Here is a 16674-nt window from a genome sequence, read left to right on the forward strand (position 1 = left end):
TTCGAAAACCGTTTGAAGCGTATGAGAGGGCTATTTCTCATCTCTGATATTCTCACGATTCATATCTCTACTTTGCTCACAGTATTAACAGCGATGAGAGAAATATGATGTGCGCTCAGGTCTGACATTTTTCAGAAATACAGGTCCTTCTAAAAAAATTAGCATATTGTATATTATATTTCAGGTCTTTTATTGTTTTAATACTGATGATTTTGGCATACAGTTCATGAAAACCCAAAATCCCCGTCTCAAAAAATAAGAATATTTAATCCGACCAATAAAAGAAATGTGTTTTAATACCAAAAAAGTCAACCTTCAAATAATTATGTTCAGTTATGCACTCAATACTTGGTCAGGAATTCTTTTGCAGCCTTCGATGCAGCCAGGATGCTTCGATGGCGACCTTAAGCTCATCCAGAGTGTTGGGTCTTACGTCTCTCAACTTTCTCTTCACAATATCCCACAGATTCTCTATGGGGTTCAGGTCAGGAGAGTTGGCAGGCCAACTGAGCACAGTAATACCATGGTCAGTAATGGCACTGTGAGCAGGCGTCAGGTCATGTTGAAAAATTTAATTTTCATCTCCATAAAGCTTTTCAGCAGATTGAAGCATGAAGTGCTCCAAAATCTCCTGATAGCTGCTGCATTGACCCTGCCCTTGATAAAACACAGTGGACAAACACCAGCAGCTGACATGGCTCCCCAGACCATCACTGACTGTGGGTACTTGACACTGCACTTCTGGCATTTTGGCATTTCCTTCTCCCCAGTCTTCATCCAGACTCTGGCACCTTGATTTCCGAATGACATGCAAAATTTGCTTTCATCTGAAAAAAGTACTTTGGACCACTGAACAACAGTCCAGTGCTGCTTCCCTGTAGCCGGTCAGGCGCTGCTGCCGCCGTTTCTGGTTCAAAAGTGGCTTGACCTTTGACCTGGGGAATGCGGCACCTGTAGCCCATTTCCTGCACACGCCTGTGCATGGTGGCTCTGGATGTTACTACTCCAGACTCAGTCCACTGCTTCCACAGGTCCCCCAAGGTCTGGATCGGCCCTTCTCCACCATCTTCCTTAGGGTCCGGTCACCTCTTCTCGTGCAGCGTTTTCGGCCACACTTTTTTCTTCCCACTGAGGTGCCGTGATACAGCACTCTGCGAACAGCCTATTCATTCAGAAATTTCTTTCTGTGTCTTACCCTCTTGCTTGAGGGTGTCAATGATGGCCTTCTGGACAGCAGTCAGGTCAGCAGTCTGACCCATGATTGTGGTTTTGAGTAATGAACCAGGCTGGGAGTTTTTAAAAGCCTCAGGAATCTTTTGCAAGTGTTTGGAGTTACTTTGTTGATTCAGATGATTAGATTAACTGCTCATTCAGAGAATCTTTTCATGATATGCTAATTTTTTGAGACAGGGATTTTGGGTTTTCATGAGCTGTATGCCAAAATCATCAGTATTAAAACAATAAAAGGCCTGAAATATTTCAGTTGGTGTGCAATGAATCTAAAATATATGACAGTTTAATTTTTATCATTACATTATGGAAAATAATGAACTTCATCACAATATGCAAATTTTTTGAGAAGGACCTGTATATGGAAAAACATAGGTCTGAGCATGATTTTATCCTGTCGCGCCACATCGGTCGAAAGCACCTGGAGAGAAAACCGTAAACCCTAGGGACATTTTGAAAACATTTTACCGGAGTAGGCATGCGTATCTACGTCCTGACCAACTTTTAGGCAAATCGGGCGATATTTGTGGGCGTGAGGGCGAGTTAGAAATTATTTTGGGGTCAGAAATCCTCTCTTTCCCACATTCTAGCGGAGAGGCACTCACACTCCAACTTTCGAAAAAATCAAAAACTTTAGGTCGCTTGGAGATAAGTTGTGGACAATCCGTAATTCGTATCGACGTACAATCTTCATTTTAGATAAATTGACGGACGTAACTACAAACTGTAGTTTGAATTGCATTTCTACATGAATTTATGATGACAGTGATTGCTCAAAAATAGGGTATTTTTAGGATCTCGTTCTATTGAAGTGAATGGAGTTTTGGGGGGTCTTTTTACCCAATTTGTGTTGCCGTGGTAACTCCGAATCCCACCAGAAGTAAAAGCTCCCCTCCCATGATCGAGCTGCAATTTTTGATACCACATTTGTGAGGGTGCACGCAGCGGTTCGGGTCGCATTACGGTTGACAGAAGAAAAATAATTAGAAAATTCCTGCAGAAATTTTACGGGGCCTGCCAAAGTGTGCCCGTCGGATTTTTAATAAAGAGTTCTGATGCTAAAAATTAGCAATAATGGTAAAGAAAGCTGCAATGTAGTCAATAACCTGTGGGGAGTCAGAAGCATGTTCACTAAGCTGTACTTGTACCATTTAGTATGTTGCATAAGCTAAAATTAGCCAAAATGCTAATAATAGCATGAATGCTATCAGTAGCATGTGGAGCATCACTAGCATGTTGTCTGTCATTACTTACTCCATTCAGTATATGAAATGTTGCTAATAAGTAAGAAAAACGTTCTGATGCTCAACATTAGCATCAATGCTAAGCTGAGCTAAATTGTAGTCAAAAAACAGTGGAGAGTCAGAAACATGTCGACAAAGCTGTACTTGCACCATTGAGTATGTTACATAAGCTAAAATTAGCCAAAATGCTAATAATAGCATGAGTGCTATCAGTAGCATGTGAAGTATCACTAGCATGTTGTCGGTCATTACTTACTCCATTCAGTATAGAAAACATTGTTAATAAGCATTCTCATGCTTAATATTAGCATCAATGCTAAGCTGAGCTAAATTGAAGTCAAGAACCAGTGGAGAGTCAGAAACATGTTGACGAAGCTGTACTTGCACCATTGATTTTGTTAAAATTAATGCATAAGGTGAAATTATCCAAAATGCTAATATTATGATGATTGCTATCAGTAGCATGTTAGTAGTCTGAATCAGCAGCTGTGGCCTATGTTCTATTGCTATGGTAATTAGGCCACAGGGTGCCAGCTGTAAGAATTGTCTCCCCCTGTGTGTCTCTATCCGTTTGAGCCAGCCAGTTTCACTGAAAAAAGCAGTGCGAACAACTCCTTCCCATTCAGGAACCGTAAGGCCGATCCAAAAACCGTTTGAAGCGTATGAGAGGGCTATTTGTCATCTCCGATAGTCCTGTGATTCATATCTGTAGGTCATTCACAGTAATTGCACTGGTGAGAGAAATATGGTGTGCGCTGAGCTCAGTAATTTTTCAAAAATCTCTATAAAACACTGGGGATAAAGCGTCAGTCATGTCCCATCACTTTGCTCTGAAGCACCTGGACAGAAAAGCGTAAGCCCTAGAGAAATTTCGAAAACATTTTACCGGAGCAGGCATTCGGTGCAATTTCATGACCAACTTTCATACCAGTAGTACAAGTTTTGCGGCCATGAGAGCGATTTCAAAATTATTTTGGGGTCAAAATTCCACTCCATTTCTCACTCTAAAAAAGCGGCAGTTGGTCTCAATAACACTCTGCGTTTCGGCAGTTGGAAATTTTGCTCGTTTTTTGCTTTTTACGTCGCCGTTGTAACTCCGATCCCCAATAAAAATAATAGCTCCCTTCTCGGCATCGAGCCACACGATTTGATGCCACTTTTGTGGGGGTGCAGGCAGCGGTACGAGCCGCATTAACGGTAACGGAAGAATAAATTATATTTACTAGAAAATTCCTGCAGAAATTTTAAAGGAGTATGCGAAAGTGTGCCCGTCGGCTTTGACCCAACGTTATGATGCCAAAAATTTGCTTTAATGCTAAAGAAAACTGCAATGTAGTCAATAACTTGTGGAGAGGCAGAAGCATGTTGACTAAGCTGTACTTATACCATTCATTATGTTAAAATTAATGCATAAGCTAATATTAGCCAATATGCTAATGTTAGCCTAAATGCTGGCAGTAGCATGTGGAGCAACAGGACCATGTTGTTTTCATTTTACGTGCTCCATTCAGTATACTAAACATGTCTAATTAATAAGAAAATTAGCTAATAGCTAACTTTAGGTAAAAGTTCTAGTGCACTAGTCAAAGACAGTGAAATGATAACTTTTGTACTAATGCTAATGAACTGCCTTGTTGCGCAAGGCAGTTCCCTATCCTGAGAAATAAATAACATAAAAAAGGCTAATACTATTGCACCGCCTACGGCGGTGCACTAACACGAGAGGAATATGTAGACTTTTATTTTAAAACTTTCAGTAAGCTTCATTTTAACTACCACACCAATTCAATGTGTAACAGCAGTTTGTCACATAAAGCATAAACATAAAGCAGTTTGTCACATAAACCAGTCACATAAAGCACAAAAGAGGAAATACCTGATGTGAAAAATGTCAAGGCTTTTATTTTGAAATTTTCAGTAAGCTTCATTTTTGTTACACATTGGATTAATGAAACAGTCCAGCTATATAATGCCCAAAACAGCAAGTAGTTCTAAATGCCAGCTCAGCCCCAATATGTGGTATCTGAGAGTTCTACCATGTTGTAGTTCTTCTATAGTAATTAATCCTCAGCCAACTGCTGTGCGTGTGCTGCACAAAGCAATGCACTAGGGGGCAGTGAAGTGCTACTCTTTGTGCTAATATACTGAGAAAAAAAAGGTAAAAAAACAACTGCTCACCCTATGGCATGCCCCTAATAATATAGAGACATTCTATTAGGTGTAGAACAATAGGTGCCTGCCATGCAATGCATGGAAGCAAGTCACTTCGCAAGTCAATCACTTGCTTCGCAAGTCACTTCGCAAGTCAATCACTTGCTTCGCAAGTCACTATTGACTTGCATAAGGAGAGCAGTGATTGACTTGCTTCGTAAGTCAATCACTGCTCTCCTTATGCATTGCTATGGCATGCCCCTAATAATAAAGAGACATTCTATTGGGTTTAGAACTATAGGTGCCTGCCATGCAATGCATAGGGAGAGCAGTGACTGACTTGCGCTGCTCTCTCTATGCATTGCTATGGCATGCCCCTAATAATAATAAACAGACATTCTATTGGGCGAAGAACACAATAGGTGCCTGCCATGCAATGCAGTGCTTCGCAAGTCAGTCCCTGCTCTCCCTATGCATTACTATGGGCAGGCCCCAATTAGCTACAGTAATACTCATAATGCAGTGAATAAATGCTGCTTAAAGTTAAAGTTAGCTCTTATTATTTTAACAACAACAACAAAAAAGAGTAAAGTAACAAATGTTTCCTTAGGAGTTGTATGATGATTTAAACTATTATGGTTAAAGTTAAGAGACAAATATGAGCTGTAGATTAGTTTATAATGGACAACAAATCAATCTCATCAATAAATCATTCATTTATGAAGATATAAATTTTGGAAAATCAAAATAATTTTTCCCACCAATCCCCTCCTTGGGTCTCCATAGTTCAGAGTGATGTCAGAGGCCACCATCTTGTTTCACAGCTTTCAATCATTTGGACTTTGAATTTAGCTAAACTATATAAAAATAAACAAATCTATCAATGTGAAATGCTTAGCACTCTGTCCCAACAGAAAGCCTCTGCATCCAAGAACTTTCTCCATTGTGTTCTACTACTCTTCTATTCCTGGCACCTTCACTCTATTATTAATGTATCTATAATGGTGGCATATTGACTCCTTTAGAACAGGACAAAATGTCCACAGATTGGAAACACTTTTTTTTTTTTAAACAAGCATGAGTAGATGGGAGTAATGGCGAGTTTACTGCACACAGTATTTTAGAGAGTTGTTACAAACAATAAGCTGTTTCAAGTAACTTCTTAGGTGACTGATGAAAAGCAACTGTTTGAACTGGGGTGTTTTGAGTTCAACGTAGCATCTTTGTTTTTCAGTCTGATGGGAGTCGGACAAGACAAGGTTTCAGAACTTTTTCCATCACCAATTAGCTGTCATGAACAATGCACTCTCCCCTCCAAAGGGAAAGGTCTGAATATGTGAAGCAGCTTCAATATAGGAAAGAGTCCGGATTACAAGGGATTCTCACCTCGGCGATGCAGATGGGATCCTCTGGCCCACATTGGATGAAGTAGAACTCGCCAAGCTTCCACACCTGGAGCGGCCCGTCAGGCTGAGCTCTGCTGCTCACCGACTTGTAGAAGGCGTAGCTGCCTCTCTGGCAGGAGGGAGCACCCACCCACTGAGGAGGATAAAGAGTTAACATGGAGCTCCACTCTTCATCACTTACCAATGTGAACAGCTCTAAAGCAAACCAGAATGCAGGGGTTCTTATGGTTTAAAACAATCTGCAGGTTTCCAGGAATGTTTTGGTTCTTTTCCCGTTAATCATGTGTGACAACCATAACTTCTCGTTTTATCACAAAATAACTAAAACGATCCGGAGGGTATGACTGCTGATTTTTGTTTGGATTTCAAACATTTGTTTAGTAAACTTCAAACCTCAGTAACATTTGAAAATGTAAAAAAAAAAAACAAAAAAAAAAACTATAGACTAAACATGAGCAGAGCAAGACAAATTCATTTGTCAACTCTATCCTTAGAAACTGAAAGGCGACAAAAATATCCTAGATCAAAAAAATAATCTCTAAACCTTAAAACTTTGACTCAAATATATCTAAAACTTAAAAATGTCCTACTAGAATGTTTACATACTTACAGTTTCAAATCAATGGAATTTTCTATTGTACAGTTCTTACATTTTAAACTTATTTTAAAGAAACATCAGAAACATGTTGACTGAAGCTGCTCATTGATTAATTGCTTGTAGCTAATAGCTCATTCTAGTTTTGTTACTCTATAAAAGTTGGAATCTTTTGATAATAACAATCTGCATAATAAAATAACACAAATGATTCAAAGAACATCAGTTTATTTGTTCTATTATTTCAGATGCAGTAGGAATAATTTTTGATCGTTTTTGCTTCAAACTGAAAATACACATCACAGTCCAGTTCACACAGGAAAGGGTGCTATAATGTGTTATGGGCCATGACAGATACCATCTAAAGAACCCCATACTAAGGTAATGCAGGAAAAGTTACCAGAAATAAAAGGTCATAGTTTTAAGATCTGCTAGTATACTTTCAGCAGAAAAAAAAACATTTCACGTTTCCTGTAATCTACATTGGAAAGCAGGTAAAGAGGTAAAATAAAAGCATTCCAATTTATATGCATAGCAACACCTAAAATCATTGTTAAACACTCCAACAGGAGGCCAACAAGCACCAGCTGGTGTTTAAACTGTGTAAGACAGCTGAGTGGTAAACACATCGTTTTGTTATTGTATTTTGTGAGAAGTAATTTTTTTTTTTTGGTGGGGGGGGGGTTGCCTTTTATTTTACCTCGAGTTAACAAAAGCAAGCATATATTTTATTTTCAACTATTTTTATAACAAGAGTGATGCCTGGAATTTCAACATTTTTGTTCTATTTATATGAACTACATATATATATATATATATATAGGAGGCCGATCGATTGGCCACCGATCATAATCGGCTGATTTCTGTGAAAAAGTGTATGATCGGTGATCGCCGATCACGGTCTCTTGTTGCCGATCGCACAAACCGATCACCTGCTTCTCATTTCGCAGCCTGCCTGTGCAGCTGGTCTCCTCTTTCCTTCACACTGCGTAAACGTGCAGCAACAAATCCTAAGCGATTGTGGAACAATAACGCACTGAGTCTCTGGGGAAGTTTGCGTGTTGCGGCGGAAAATTGAAGCACGTGGGGTGAAGCAGGTCAAAATGCATCAACACGACAAATCTAATATGGCATAAAAACAATGCCATACTTGACGGAGTTTGGCTACATCGAGGCTCACTGCAGTAAAAAAAAGACATATGGAGGATCAGATACTAAGTAAAGCAGCGCACAGCTACAAATACTCACCCGGATTAGCATGACAGTCAGAAAGCTAAACAAATAACCCGCAAAGTTATTTAAGTCATCGAGCTGCGATATAAGACGCTGGTTCTGCTCTTGCTGTTGAACCACTGCTCCGCGCTACAGGTAGTAATATTTCACAGACGGATAGCCGCTTCTGCTCCACCTGGTAGTGACTCTCACACCGAACCTCTGTTTGAAGCTGCAGCATCTAACTTAAAAAAATACATTTTAAAACTTTCGCTGTCCTAACATGAGACAGATAATCTCTGAAAAAATAATCGATCTCCTCCCAGTTCTGCATAATTACTCCGCTCAGTCAGAAACAGCCAATCAGAATTAGCAGTAATCAGCTAGCCGCCATGCTATCAGGAAGTTTTCATTCAGTAACTCAGGATTGTTTATTGTAATGAAACCTGTATTTGCCTTTGAATGTTAAGTTTTATACTTGAATTTTTTGGCAATGTTGAGAGGTTTTATTTTGACTCTTTGCATTATTTAGCCTCTTCAGAGCCTTCATATGTTTTCAGTCTGTTGAAGATAGTATTACTGATAGCATTACAATTTGCACAATGCCTGTTTTGTTTTTTTCTTGGAAAAAGTTATTAAAAACAAGTTTTTGTCTAAATTAAGGTGAATTCATGGTTCCTTTTTCCACATAATGTAACCGGTAGTGCTTATGATTAAAAAAATATATAATTATGTGATCGGAATCGGCAGGAAAAAAACCTGATCGGCACATCTCTAACATGTATATATATAGTTTCCTGTTCAAGAGAAGTTCCTCCAGATACATATCACTACCTGAAGGCCTCCTCTAAAATTACAGTGGTTTGTTTATCCATGTCTTTAATTAATTGGATCACTTTCTGATTAAATAAGTGAAAAGAACCTAAAAATGTGAAATTTGCTGATGTACAAAAAGGTAGCCTAAAACCTGAAATTGGTACTTAAGCAGAATTCAGAACATAAAAATGTGTAATTGAAAAACTATTTCTCACTTCGCAGGGCAGAATGGCAACAGTTTAAAAACAAAAAATGCCAACAGGCCTACAAAGTTATCAGTATTTCAAACTGCTGAGGAAGCAACTGCAATGTAGCTGGGGAACAATAACATTAATATTTTGCTGTGACCCCTTAAAACATTTTGTAAGGTGTGTTCAAACAGAAATGTTGCCAATTACATGCAGCGAGGCAGCAGTTTCACATTTTATAAACAGCTTTCTGAGCAGGAAATTGTAGTATATTAAACAACTCAGGGAGAAAATGTTAAAAATTAACCCCTTACACTGTTTAGGCTGACAAGGCAGCTCCACATCCTTTCACACTCACTCGGAATCTGCGTGTTTCAACCTTTTATTCAAACTGCCTGAACGCCATGACATGCAGAAACCTGTTCCATCTGAATCACCAGCGTGTTCTTTTCCACAGAATTTCTTAATGTGGGGATTTAAAGAAAAGAAAAACATGGCACAACAACTTGGAAAAACATTTAAGCCCTAGAAGGAAAATCAAACCAATAAAATGTTAAATACAATATTCAGATGGTTTTTTTTATCTGGAATAGCAACTCAAAGGCCACAGCTTTCCAGAAACATGTCATAAACTTATTAAATTAAGTTAGTCATTCAGAGTGTGTATTGAGGACAATCCAACATGCAAATTCAGGGACTTAATCTGAACCTCTTCTTAATAACACTGTAACCATGTGACTAAGGATTTTATAAGCCTTTATAGTGTTGGCTAAATCAAACACTAGTGCTAAGTTTTAACCTTCTGAATATTTCACTAAGTTTTGTTTATATGACACTTTATATCAAGAAAAGCACTTCCAATCACATCCAAATAATTTCAGTTATGACAATCATTCACATTCAATCCAATACCAAAGCACAAAATACAATTTGATGATAATTACATTTCAACCACAAGCTTAGCTAACTTAACATATTTTTATGTTCATGGCTGTGGACGTTGTCAGAGAAAAACTGAAAAGTTGCAGCATAAGCTGCCAGATTGTACGTCAAAGCCTGTGTCACACTAAGTGACATTTTTGTTGAAATCTGATAAACACTGTGCAAAACAGAACCAAGCATTTTAAGTTATTAGCAGCACCAGGAACTTTTCATATTAAACAGCAATGAATTGCTGGATAAAATACATGACAAATGGAAGGAAGATTTCAAAAAATGAGTTTTTAAAATAATTTTTTTATTGAATGGGTCTGTAAATCCGTTTTATTTTTAGACATTTACCACTAAACTAAGTAAGTGATTACCCACAAATGGAGGTTTGAACACCGTAATTTCTGTTGATTATGATGATTTAGTTTATGGAAACATGACATTTAAAATTAGAATATTACATCAGACCAATCAAAACTATTTTTAAAAACAGAAATGTAGGCTAGAAGAAAAGAGAAAAGTAGGCTTAATACCTGCTTAAAGGCTGTTATTTTTAAAAGGTACTTTTGATCTGACAAATAAGAGTCATCTGGATACATCTTCTAATTTATTGAATATGACTGTATGTTACTAGTTTAACAGAAAGTTTTGTTGCTACTAAGCAACATAGCAAAAACATTCTCTACTCTTCTATGTCTAGGATGCAAGAAATAAATAAATGAATATCCCTCTAACACAAAAAATAGTAGAAATACCTTTTCTTAGTGGATGAATTTATTAGAAAGAAAATGCATGTTCAGTTCTACGCAAGAGGGAAATACAAGCTATGTTTGATTATTACATCTAATGGGGTTGAGGACGAGTCTGGTTCAACTGCCAAACTCTCTACTACTTCTCCAAAACAAACACAAAGGGACCCTGTGGCAACTACTAAAACTGACATAATGCTTCATTTCCGTCTTTACTCTACTAGAACTAATTATTACAGCTCAAAATATGCAAGTTTAACAAACTCTTTTGCTGTTGAAAAAAATAGAGATCTCCCAAGAGTGTTTTAGCATTTTAAAATCAAAGCTAAGAACATTTGCAGGTATGATGCAAGACATAAATAAGCTAATTTTGGGAATATAGCTGATCGAAACATGAATTAACGCAATAACAATGCTTGGCTGTAAAAAAAAAAAAAAAAAAAAAAAAAAAAAGATCATAAGAATATATTTTTGGTTCAAGTTCCATTTAAATGATTTTGATTCTGCGGGTCAGCAGGTTTCATTTACCAGGATTTCCCCCAGAAAACTTGCTAAGCCCGGTGGTCGGGGCGCCGAGGCGCGACTACAAGTTATTCCTGCGGTTCAGGTAGAGCTGCACAACCAGAGCTAACGCGGTGGGTTTAAACTCTTACCTTAATCAATAACTCCTCATAACTAATCATAATTCCTCACAGGGGGTTGATGTAAATATCCATAGCGGTCAGCCTGTGTCCAGTTCGATTGAAAGGAGGAGCGTGGGCTTTAGACATCCAGCTGCTGCAACGCGCAGAGGCCAGCGATGTGATTGGTCCGGCTTTAAATGCATAAACTATAAACATATCTTTTAGGAATAAATCTGCTAGTGAAACGCTCGGAGCAACAGAAACACTTGCAATCCGGCTTAAAAAAGAGGCGATTTTTTTTTTTCCCCTAAAAAAACCCCTCAAAAAAAAAAGAAAGGCTTAGCCTGGCGGTGGCGCTAGTAAAGCATGGTGGGCCGCCAGGCCTATAGTACACTGGGGGAAACCCTGTTTACCTTCACTTAAACCATAATTTCACAACTGCTTTCTGTATTTACTCAAGTCTTGCAAAAAAAAGTGCAACAAAAACAGGAGGAAATTTGTAAAGGTTGGAAACCTCTTGTGCATGTTACATGCATAAAAAAGTGACGTTTGTAAAATAAATGTGATTCTGATATTGAAGAGAGCCTTCTGCTAATTCTACATCACTGATAACATCCAACATCTTTGATAAATCTTAATACATTTGCAAATAAACTTGATTCTAAACATGTTTGAGGGAGCTAAATTCCCCTTTCATCTGACACACAATCTTTTAATAAGTCAAAACTGAAATCCAAACATTTCATTAGTTTCTCTAAAATTAGAACATACAATAATAATAATAACTATTAAAAGCATCTTTTGATCTGAGTATTTATTAAATCTACAGCTCAGCTTTCATAATTAACTTGCCTCATTTCACAAGTAGCAACTGATCACTGTTTGAATTGACCGATGTGGAACAATAAATCAGGAACACCTCCGATGTATTCATACATCTGAGAGCTGGTATCTTGCTGCTGCTAGTGAATAAACCTGCAGCTCTGATTTTTATGCTCTATATCAGGAAGCAAAATGAAACGCCAACACCTGAGTCATGAAAGTCATGTCAATCAAAGTCATGAAAGAGCTCGGCCTTTTCAGTGAACTGGATCCTCGGAATACATTTTAAGACAAAATCCTACAAATAAACAACCCGAAGGATAATCTGTGTCTTTCAAACCGATGAGAAGCCACCATTTTGGATACACAGCTTCACTTAGGAAACTGTGCTTTTGTGTGACTTCTTGCACATCTTTCGGAACTATTCACAACATACAAAGAACATGTATGCCGTCCGTCTTTCTCTCAGACCTGAGAGAAAGACGGACGGACTCTTTCTCCTCCCAGCTGGATAGTATGGATCAACAGGTTCGCCTCGGCACAACTCTCACTTCATCTAAGCCACCTGCCTCTGACCTCCCTGAGGATCCAGCACTCTGCATTTCTGAGGTCTGAGACCGGGGTCCAGATATTATTTTTACACCCGTCTTCCTCCAGAATGTGTCTGGTCCCCCGACATTGCATAGCAGGACAATACCTGTCCGGATCACTACAAGAACAGTTACAAAAAACAGAAATACAAAAAACAATGGTCTTAATTCAAACCTCAGACTGATCCCCTATCTAAAGGAATCTCAGACTAAAGAGCTTTCATCCTCCAAGTCACTTAAATTGGCTCTTTTAAATACCAGATCTCTCTGTGCTAAAGCTCTATTAATTAATGACTTCATCACTGAGCATAATATTGATGTTTTATTTATGACAGAAACATGGCTGAATGACAATAATGAAGCAATCGTACTAATTGAATCAATGCCTCTTACGTACAATTTTTTAAGTGAAAATAGAAAACACAAAAAAGGAGGAGGCGTGGCTTCAATATTTAAGAATACCATAAACTGTAGTAAAATCTCTTTGGGTAATTTTATGTCTTTTGAGTATGTTGGAATCGAGGTAAAAGGCCACAAACGAACTTTGACACCAACTCTATACAAAACACCAACATATGTGGAAAATTTCTTTGCGGACTTGAATGAGCTTCTATCTCTCATATGTATTGATTATGATTGTCTGATGATTGTCGGTGATTTCAACATTCATGTCGACAACCCCCAAGACCGAGGGGCTAAAAAGCTCTGTAATATATTAGAGAGTTTTGGTTTAACACAACATGTCAAACAAGCAACACACACTCAGGGACACACACTGGACCTGGTTATCAGTAAGGGTGTGAATATTTCCAATGTCTCTGTAATTTATATTGCCCTGTCGGATCATTTTGCCGTTTTCTTTGACAGTTCTTTATCCGTTAACCCACTTGGACAAACAGCTACTATCACAAAACGTACTTTCAAAGAAAACACAGCAGAAACATTTAATCAAATCTACTCTTCTTCCTCACTCTTACGCTATAGTGACGTAGATAAGTTGGTAGATGATTTTCAGTGCAAACTTTCAGATATCATTGATTATATTGCCCCCACTAAAGTAAAGGTTGTGACTGGTAGGAAGAAATCTCCATGGAGAAATGCACAAGTAGTTCAATCTGCAAAACAACTCTGCCGTAGGGCCGAACGGAAATGGCGTAAAGGTCAACTGCACGTTTATTGTGACATCTACAAGGAAAGACTATGTAACTATCACAACACTAAAACATGCAAGAGAGGCTTTCTTTGCAGATGTCATAAACAAAAACATTAACAACGCTCGAGCTTTATTTGCCACTGTTGACAGACTCACAAATCCTCCGATGACATTGCCACCTGAACTTCAATCTATTGCCGCCTGCAACAAGTTTTCAAGTTTCTTTTTAGAGAAAATTCAAAAGATCAGAGGATTAATCTGTACATCCACTCCAAAGACAGTACCAATGTTGTGCCCAAACAAAACAAATGCAGGAAAAATTACCCAATTTCAACTACTAAATTATAAAACCCTAGAAGAAATTATAAGTCAATTAAGCTCTGGTTCCTGCTGTCTGGATGTCCTACCCACACATTTCTTTAAGAAAGTCCTGCCTGTTGTTGCTACTGATCTGATCCAAATAGTAAACTCATCGCTCTCTTCAGGTGTTTTCCCCCAGGCTTTGAAAACAGCAGTTGTCAAACCACTGATAAAAAAGAACAATCTGGACAAATCCCTACTGCAGAATTACAGGCCGATCTCCAACCTCCCATTCATCAGCAAAATTATTGAAAAAGCTGTTTTTAATCAATTAAATAACTTCCCAATAACAAACTGCTTTGACTCCTTCCAGTCTGGTTTCCGTGCTCACCACAGCACGGAGACGGCCCTTGTAAAAGTGTTCAATGACATCCATATAAATACAGACTGTGGGAGAACCACAGTGCTGGTTCTCTTGGACCTCAGTGCAACTTTCAACATTGTTGACCACGAAATCAACGCACAGCTTCAGTTATTACAACAAACCAGCGATCAGGCCCGAAACCTGGGAGTAGTGATGGACTCTGACCTGAACCTTCAGAGCCACATTTGTGACATTAAGACTTTGTGACATTAAGACAGTCACAAAGTCGGCCTTATATCACCTGAAGAACATCTCTAGGATTAGAGGACTTATGTCTCAGCGCGATCTAGAGAAACTCATCCATGCGTTTATCTTTAGCCGCATTGATTACTGCAACAGTGTCTTCACAGGTCTGACTAATAAATCAATCAAACAGCTGCAGCTGATCCAGAATGCTGCTGCTCGGGTTCTCACTAAAACCAGGAAGATAGAGCACATAACACCAGTTTTAAAGTCCCTACACTGGCTCCCTGTAGCTCAGAGAATAGACTTTAAAATACTGTTGTTAGTTTATAAATCACTGAATGGTTTAGCACCACAATACCTTAAAGATCTGTTATTGTTGTACCAACCGTCTAGACCAGTGGTTCTCAAAAAGTGGGGCGCCAGTGCGATACCTGGGGGGGCGTGTGTGACCCTGGAGAACAGGCTTTTTTTTTGGGCCGTACTAGAATAAAGTGTAATTGCACATCCACTACAGTAGGCGGCAGTGGCGCTGTCATTGTTACTTCTGTCACGTTTGCGACAGTGCAACATTTTACGACTTATAAGACAATAGGCCTTGGTTAGCAGTGTTGAGTCAACAGAAAGCTCCGACTGCGTTCTGTCTATAGCCTCCGTTATTCAACATAACAACCCCCAACATGAAAAAGTTTTTAACAGGGATGAAAAGAAAAGCGGAGAGAGACAAAGATAATGAGACAAAAGAAAGTCACCCGAAAGCTAAGACGAGGAAATACGACGAAGCGTATTTAGCGCTTGGCTTCACTGTCACTACAGTTGGAGAAGAGGAAAGACCGGTGTGTTTGCTGTGTCTAAAAATGCTCGCAGCCGACAGCATGAAGCCAAATAAATTAGCGCGTCACTTAAATACATTACACTCCAATCACGCCGATAAGCCACTAGAGTTTTTTCAGCGAAAACGTGCTGAATATTGCCAACAGTCATCCCGCTTTGTGAAGGCTACTTCAGTAAACCATCGAGCGCTGTTAGCATCATATAAGGTGGCGTACCAAATTGCGCAGTGCAAAAAGCCCCACACCATAGCAGAGGAGCTGATACTGCCTGCAGCATTAGACATGGTCTCTGTCATGCTGGACGACGCCAGTGCAGCAAAACTAAAAACTATCCCTCTGTCCAATGACACTGTCGCCAGACGTATAGATGACATTGCTAACGATCTTCAAGAACAGCTGGTAGATAAACTCAAAGACAAACGTTTTGCCTTGCAATTTGATGAAGCAACTGACAGCAACAAAGACTGTCTGTTTATTGCTTATGTACGTTTTGACTTGTCAAACTCCCTGTGTGAGGATCTACTTTTTTGTAAATATGTCAGAGACAGAGCCACAGCTGAAGAGCTATTCAAAATTCTGGACTCTTTTTTGACTGAGAATGAGCTAAAGTGGGAGAACTGCATTGGTGTTTGCAGTGATGGTGCACAAACCATGGCAGGGAAGAGAAAAGGACTTAGGGCTCTCATCAAGACAGCCTCACCTCATGCTGAGTGGACACACTGTATTATACACAGAGAAGCACTTGCATCCAGGCAACTTTCCCCTGAATTAAGTGAGGTTATGACTGACATCATAGGTGTAGTCAATTTTATAAAGACCAGACCACTAAAAACAAGAGTCTTCTCTGCCATCTGTGAGGAGATGGGAGCTGAACATCAAGCTGTGCTCTATCACAGTGAAGCAAGGTGGTTGTCACGAGGAAAAGTCTTGTCCCGAGTTTTTGAGCTCAGAGAGCAAATAAGAGTGTTTTTGGAGCAGGAACACAAGTATGAAGTGGCAGAAAAATTTTGTGATGAGAACTTCCTGGGAAAACTGGCCTACCTGAGTGACATATTTGGAAAGCTAAATGAACTGAATCTACAGCTTCAAGGGAAAGATAAACACCTCCCTCAGGTCACAGACAAGATTAGCTCTTTCACCCGAAAGCTTGCAATGTGGGGCAGGCAACTTGATGAAGGAAACACCGATTCATTTGAGAACCTGCATGAATTTGTGGACACTAATG

The 16674-nt window shown here is 39.0% G+C and overlaps 1 protein-coding gene across 1 annotated transcript in view; it reads right to left on the bottom strand.

The window, feature by feature from the left end:
- LOC103476232 (uncharacterized) overlaps positions 1 to 16674 on the bottom strand; it is a 66821-nt gene that overhangs the window by 24872 nt on the left and 25275 nt on the right. The window contains exon 2 of the mRNA XM_008428424.3: positions 6012 to 6164. Within this exon, the coding sequence (XP_008426646.1) occupies positions 6012 to 6164 (153 nt within the window). The remainder of the gene's footprint in view (positions 1 to 6011; positions 6165 to 16674) is intronic.

The sequence above is a fragment of the Poecilia reticulata genome, chromosome 14 (genome assembly GCF_904066995.2).
Source record: "Poecilia reticulata chromosome 14, P_reticulata-male-v2, whole genome shotgun sequence".
Classification (NCBI taxonomy): domain Eukaryota; kingdom Metazoa; phylum Chordata; class Actinopteri; order Cyprinodontiformes; family Poeciliidae; genus Poecilia; species Poecilia reticulata.